General features: G+C 36.0%; 1 protein-coding gene across 1 annotated transcript in view; it reads left to right on the top strand.

Moving 5' to 3' along the window:
- Positions 1-5673: 5673 nt before the first annotated feature.
- NDUFV2 (NADH:ubiquinone oxidoreductase core subunit V2) overlaps positions 5674-6497 on the top strand; it is a 39641-nt gene continuing 38817 nt past the window's right edge. The window contains exon 1 of the mRNA XM_074275135.1: positions 5674-5949. Within this exon, the coding sequence (XP_074131236.1) occupies positions 5896-5949 (54 nt within the window). The 5' untranslated portion in view covers positions 5674-5895. The remainder of the gene's footprint in view (positions 5950-6497) is intronic.

The raw sequence follows: 6497 nt of genomic DNA, 5'->3' as shown, positions 1-6497 counted from the left end.
CAGCTATATCTTGTTTTTAATTCCAGCAAAATGGATTCCAAAGTAAAATTTCTATGATACAACAATGTTTTTACTTATTAAATGCCATTACAAAATATGGAATACATTTTTTCCCTTTTTGATCCGATTTTTCTTGTGCAGCAAAATAATTATATAAATAGATATACATATATTTTTATCATGTTTAACATATATTGGATTACTTACCATCTAGGGAAAGGTGTAGGAGGAAGGGGGAAAAATTTGGAACACAAGGTTTTGCAAGAGTCGATGTTGAAACATTATCAATGCATATGTTTTGAAAATAAAAAAGTTTTAATTGAAAAAAACTAAGATGATGAAAAACAAAAACAAAATATAGAGATAACAATGGTACCATTTACATAATATCTACTATGTGCCACTGTCCTAAACACTTAAAAAAATATTAACACAATGACCCTGCAAGGTAGATGCTGTTATTATCATTCCCATTTTACAGATGAGAAAACTAAGACAAACAAATATGAAATGACTCCAGGGGCAAATAGCTTTTAAATGTCTGGGGTTATATTTAAACTCAGATCTTCTTGATTCCTTGTTCCCTATCCATTATGACATCTATATACCATATGGTATCCTTAAGGGGAAAGGAAGAAATTATAGATTGAATTAAAGTAAGAATTTAAGATGGTAACTGAACCCAGGACCAGAAATTTTTTTTCATCCTTCTCTAGATCATGCTTAAGAATTTCCTGACTCCACAAATGAAACTCTTGGAATTTGAATGCCCCTCTTCTTTTTGCTGCCAAGTCAAGTGTGTATGTATACGTCCTTTTCACTATTATAGAACAGAAAGTACTTTAAAAAGGAGGCATAAAGTTCAACTAAAATAAAAGCGTTTATATTGCCAAATAAAATTAATTCAAATTAAACTAGAACATATATTATCAACTTAAGTGTAAAATTCCACAAAGCTACTTTGGCTAAAGTGATTGATAGTTTCATATGTCCCCAAACAAGGTTCTGTTATTGAAATCCTTCAAGATTTTCAGCATTTATGTGACTAGTGACCAGAGCTAGCTGTATGGATGGAAATGACCTATTCTAACAAGTCAAAGGGAAAACAAGGCAGCTATTATTTTAGCAGTTTCACAGAAGCTGAAGGGATTAGGTTTAGGAGTTTGAGCCATCTTGTGACCTACTTCTAAGTTGTTCTTAAAAGAAGAAATAACCTTCAAGTGGAACCAAAATTGGGTAGGTTTGATACATAACATGCCATATTAGGATTTCTAAATCATTTATCTACTTTATCAGAAAAACAAAAACTTGTGAACAATATTTGGGTTATCTTTTCCCTTACCCTCAAGTTATTTACACACACACATACATTATATACACAAATGTTATATATGTTCACAGTACACACATATATAAATACATATATACATGTGTATATATATTACTAAATAATCTTTCTTATGAACTAACATAACTCATACTGGACTGTAATATTATGTTTGGTATTATAATTATGTTATGATATGTGTCATAATTATGTTATAATTATATGGCATAATTATAATAAATTTCTTAGGCTCTCTATTTTTCTGGGAGCTCTGGAACTATGTCCTATTCTTGTTTGTGTCCAATATTTCCTAGCCTATTACACTCATGAACTGATTGATACACATCAAAATAAGCAGGGCTACAGGAAAGCCCAGGATCAGAAATTTCTGACATTGGAGAATTATTAAAAATTAAAATTAATGCTGCACGGGAAATGGTGATGGGATCATAGATTAAAAATTGAAAAGGAACTTAGAGATGATGCAATTCATTTCCTTAGTTTCCAGTTGAGGCCCAGATAAGTTGTCTTGCTCAAGATCACAAAACAACTAAGTGGCAGGCCTGGGATTTGCACACAAAACCTTGATTTCAAATATAGTGCTTTCCACTATGTCATCCTAAAGTATAAATTTTGGAAAGTCTGACTAAATCCAGAACTTTAGTTTAAGAAAGCATTTGATATTTCACTAACAATCTTAGAGAAAACACTGGACAGAAAAGAATTCTTTCTAAAAAATTAGTTTTAAATCTTACAACTGAGAATCTTTTCCTCATTCCTAAGAAAACCAGTTTCGTGCTGAATGATGTTTTTGATGAGGAAAAGAGCAGATGAATAACAAATTATTGATATGTCGGCTTATTCCATTCTGAGCTTTAAAGATAAGAGTCAAGCCTGGAATCTGATTTAATATAATATTGGCTTACATGTTCCAATTCTTGTTTACTTTGGTTGCCTTGTGCTAAAAATGACAATTCCAAAACCACAGTACTTCGCAAATGTGTTTTGTTTTTCTGGGAAATGCTATGGAAATACAAAGTTAATAAACAAGTCATTTTGTGACCATAATAAAAGCATATTATGTTTAGGCCTGATAAAAATTTACAAATAAATGCCACCTGCTCTACCAGATTGTTTCAATAAGAATAAACAAATGCCATTCCTACTGTTCATGAGTTTTCAACATTTTAGGATGGCATGCAACTGGCTATGGTTGTGGCTGAAGATCTGAAACCCCTAAATCAAGATTAAAATTTCTTGAAAGCACAGCCCTTTATAAAATGTGCTTGTTTTATGATCCCCTTTTCTGGCCTTAACACAGAATCTAACATATATAATAAATGCTTGTTGACTAACTGAACATTTTACTTGAGAAAGGGATAGATAGTGAGGAAATTTCATTTTCCTTCCATTAATATTATTAGCACAAATCAGGTTATAAGTCTGGTGAATAGTGTTACCTTGCTCATTCATCTTTTTAATAATCTATAGTCATTGCTTCTTTAGGGCTCTTAAACTACACAACTTGATTCTTGATCTGGCAAATATTTTGAGTGACCAGAGATAATGTTCTATAATTAATGATGCCATAGAATGACATCTTGTGCTAGCTACTGCCTTATCCCAAAGTCAGCTACTAAAACAAAACACATCTTGATCATCTTTGTGCCTTGGCATTTTACCACTCTCCTGAAGTCAGTTCTTGTGAAGGAAAAGGATGTATTTTCTCCTCTTTACTACATTTTGCTATCCTTTTATCTCTTTGAAGGGAAAAGAATGACTTCCTTCATTCTCTATGAGTCCTATATTTTTCAGACCTCACTATAGTGAATTTGGTGACTTAAATCATTCAGGAGTTTCTGAGAACAGCACTATTAGAAAACAAAAAGAATCAAGCTGTGTCCTCCACACAGTTACTGAGGACCACAGTAGGGTTCCTGAAAGCTATCTGCAGAACAAACTAGGCCTTCTAAATAATGAAAACTTTTTTATTGTTTCTTGAAAGCCATTAAAATTTTTTGGGGGGTTCTGATAAAGGCATCATTTTTAAAATATATAGAGAATTGACCCAAATTTATAAGAACTCAAGTCATTGTCCAATTGATAAATGGCCAAGAATATGAACAATTTTCAGATGAAGAAATTGAAACTATTTCTCATCATATGAAAAAGTGCACTAAATCATTATTGATCAGAGAAATGCAAACTAAGACAACTCTGAGATACCACTACACACTCTCAGGTTGTCTAAAATGACAGGAAAAGATAATGAGGAATGTTAGAGGGGATGGGGGAAAACTAGGACACTAATACATTGTTGGTGGAATTGTGAACGGATCCAACCAACCATTCTGGAGAGCAATTTGGAACTATGCCCAAAGGGTTATCAAACTGTGCATACCCTTTGATCCAGCAGTGTTACTACTGGGCTTATATCCCAAAGAGATCAAAAAGAAGGGAAAAGGACCTGTATGTGCCAAAATGTTTGTGGCAGCCCTTTTTGTAGTGGGCAAAAAACTGGAAACTACATGGATGTCCATCAAGTGGAGAATGGCTGAATAAATTATGGTACATGAATGTTATGGAATATTATTGTTCTGTAAGAAATGATCAGGAAGATGATTTCAGAGAAACCTGGAGAGACTTACATGAACTGATGCTGAGTGAAGTGAGGAGAACCAAGAGATCATTATACACGGCAACAAGATTATATGATGATCAATATTGATAGAGGTGGCTCTCTTCAATAATGAGATTCAAACTAGTTCCAATTGTTTAGTGACAAAGAGAGAAGACAGTGGGAACTGAGTGTGGATCACAACATAGCATTTTCACTCTTTTTGTTGTTGTTAGCTTGCATTTTATTTTGCTTCTCCTTTTTTAAAAATTTTAATGGTTTGATTGAATTTTTCTTGTGCAGCACGATAATTGTATAAATATGTATCTATATATTGGATTTAACATATATTTCTACCATGTTTAACATATATATTGGCCACTTGCCATCCAGGGGAGGGTGTGGAGGAAGGAAGGAAACATTGGAACACAAGGTTTTGCAAGTGCTAATGTTGAAGACTTGTCCATGCATATGTTTTGAAAAATAAAAAGCTTTAATAAAGAAAAAAAATTTTGAAGCTATAGAAAGTTTTGTGTTCTTAGCTAGTAGTTTAACTTTGACAAGATAAATAAACTACAAATAGAAGCTAAGACATTAGTTTAGCAGAAACTAAGACATTGTTTTTAATATTATCAAGATGCAACAGGGAGAATTGATATTCAATTTTATAATAGAATATAATAATGTATCATTACACAGCATATGAATATTTATTATCAGTTAGCCAGGCATCATGATCTTGTGCTAACTACCTAATATGTCTCAGTAGGCCTCAGGCTTCCCTCTCCCCCTTCATGTTTAAATGTAAATAATTCCTAGGATCCACTGCAATTTTCAAGTTCCAGAATTCCAAATCATGTTCTACTTGTAGCCATGCAAAAAAAAAAAAAAAAAAAAAAAAAAAAAAAAAAAAAAAAAAGTGTCTTCCTATCCAACCCTATTTACTTCAAAGTTTGCTTAGAAATTCTTTCTTTCTTTCTCATCCTCAACTATATAGTGTCATATTTCCCTATTTGGCCTAAAAATAATACCATCATCATCAACAAACATGTATCCCTACTCTCTATATGCTCTTGGCTTTAAAATTACTCTTCTCATCTCAAAAAAGTAATAAAGGAAGAGGTACATTTCTAAATGGAGTTTGTTACACTGTTCTAAAAACTAAAATATATGTCAGATCAGATATGTGTAAATATTTATACAATTATTGTACAAGAAAAATTAGATCAAAAAGGAAAGATAATGAGTAAGAAAACAAAATGCAAGCCTATTGTTATGTATTTTGATTCCTCCCTGATGCTCTGCTGGGTATAAGCCAATTTTCTTTTTTTTAATTTTCCTTTTCAGTCGTTTTTGTTTTTTACTTATTTTGTATTTCTCAATTAAAAAAGGAGTATGAAGTTCTCTGAAGATAGGGATTGTTTCCACTTTGAGTTTTTTAAAATACAGAAGTGAGATTTATAGTTACTTCTAAGCATAATGAAAATCTTTTTTTTTTTTTTTTAGATTATAAAAGGGTTATATGTGTTTTGAAACGCATTAGCTGGAATTTTCATTTAATTTATAAGATTTCAGGAAATTAGCTACACATTCCTCTTGTGTTAAACTGAAGTGCTCTAAGGAAAGCTCTTCTAAGGGTCTGTCCTGGAGAGTAGGGAGAGGGAAAAGTGCTGCCGCTTCCTCTACAATCCCCTATCTCTCTGCACCGCCTAACCTCCGTGACCTTGATCCCACCCCCCCTCACTGGACTCTTCCCGCTCCCGCCGCAGAGCCCCCGCCCGCGGCGCTCGTCCTTAGGCAGCATCCGAGCGACTACGGCGACGCGCCCAGGCCCTACGGTTCGGTGATCGGAGATAGGTGTCGAGAGCGCGCACGCTGTGCGTTCGGAGCTCGTGCCTGCGGACCGCGGACCTCGGACTCAGCTGGGGGAAGCCGAAGAGTCTGGTCCGCCATGTTCCTCTCCTCGTCACTCCGGGTGGGGACCGCCGGTCTCGTCGCCCACTGGGTAAGGAGGCACGGAATGGATTCTTGTACAGCCGCCCCCCGTCTTCTACCCTCTCTTCAATTTGGGCGCTAGAGCCTCCCGGGCGCTGGGCGGGCCTGCAAGCTCGGCAAGGACGTCGCGGCCTTGCTTTGCTCCCGAGGGTGGCCGCAGCCATGGGTTTTGGGGGAGCGCCGGTCGCAGACGGGCGGCCTTTAACTCGGACAGTCGCGGAGGCACCTTAGCTTCCGTGCGGTCAGGGAACACTACGAGGCAGATGCTGCTTCTCTAGTCCTATTTTTCTGGGCTTCATCTTACATTGACAACTAAACGTGTCCCTGAGAGTCCGTCCCAGGAGCATAAAGCTCACGCTTGCCCAGTACTCCCTCGTCCCCATAGAGGGCATCCTAGCCGTGCATCTCCTTGTACTGCACAGCCTGGGTGACCTTGTGTCCTATTTCTGAAAAAAACTAGTGGGACTGATTAGGGGTCCACTGGGACTGACTGGGAGTCCACTTTATCTTGAAGAAGATTTGGTGAGAACCCTAAGTCACAGATATGACGATAACTAG

This window comes from Sminthopsis crassicaudata, chromosome 1 (assembly GCF_048593235.1).
Source record: "Sminthopsis crassicaudata isolate SCR6 chromosome 1, ASM4859323v1, whole genome shotgun sequence".
Lineage (NCBI taxonomy): Eukaryota > Metazoa > Chordata > Mammalia > Dasyuromorphia > Dasyuridae > Sminthopsis > Sminthopsis crassicaudata.
Note: the sequence above shows the minus strand (reverse complement) of the source record. Positions and strands in the feature narration are given on the sequence as shown.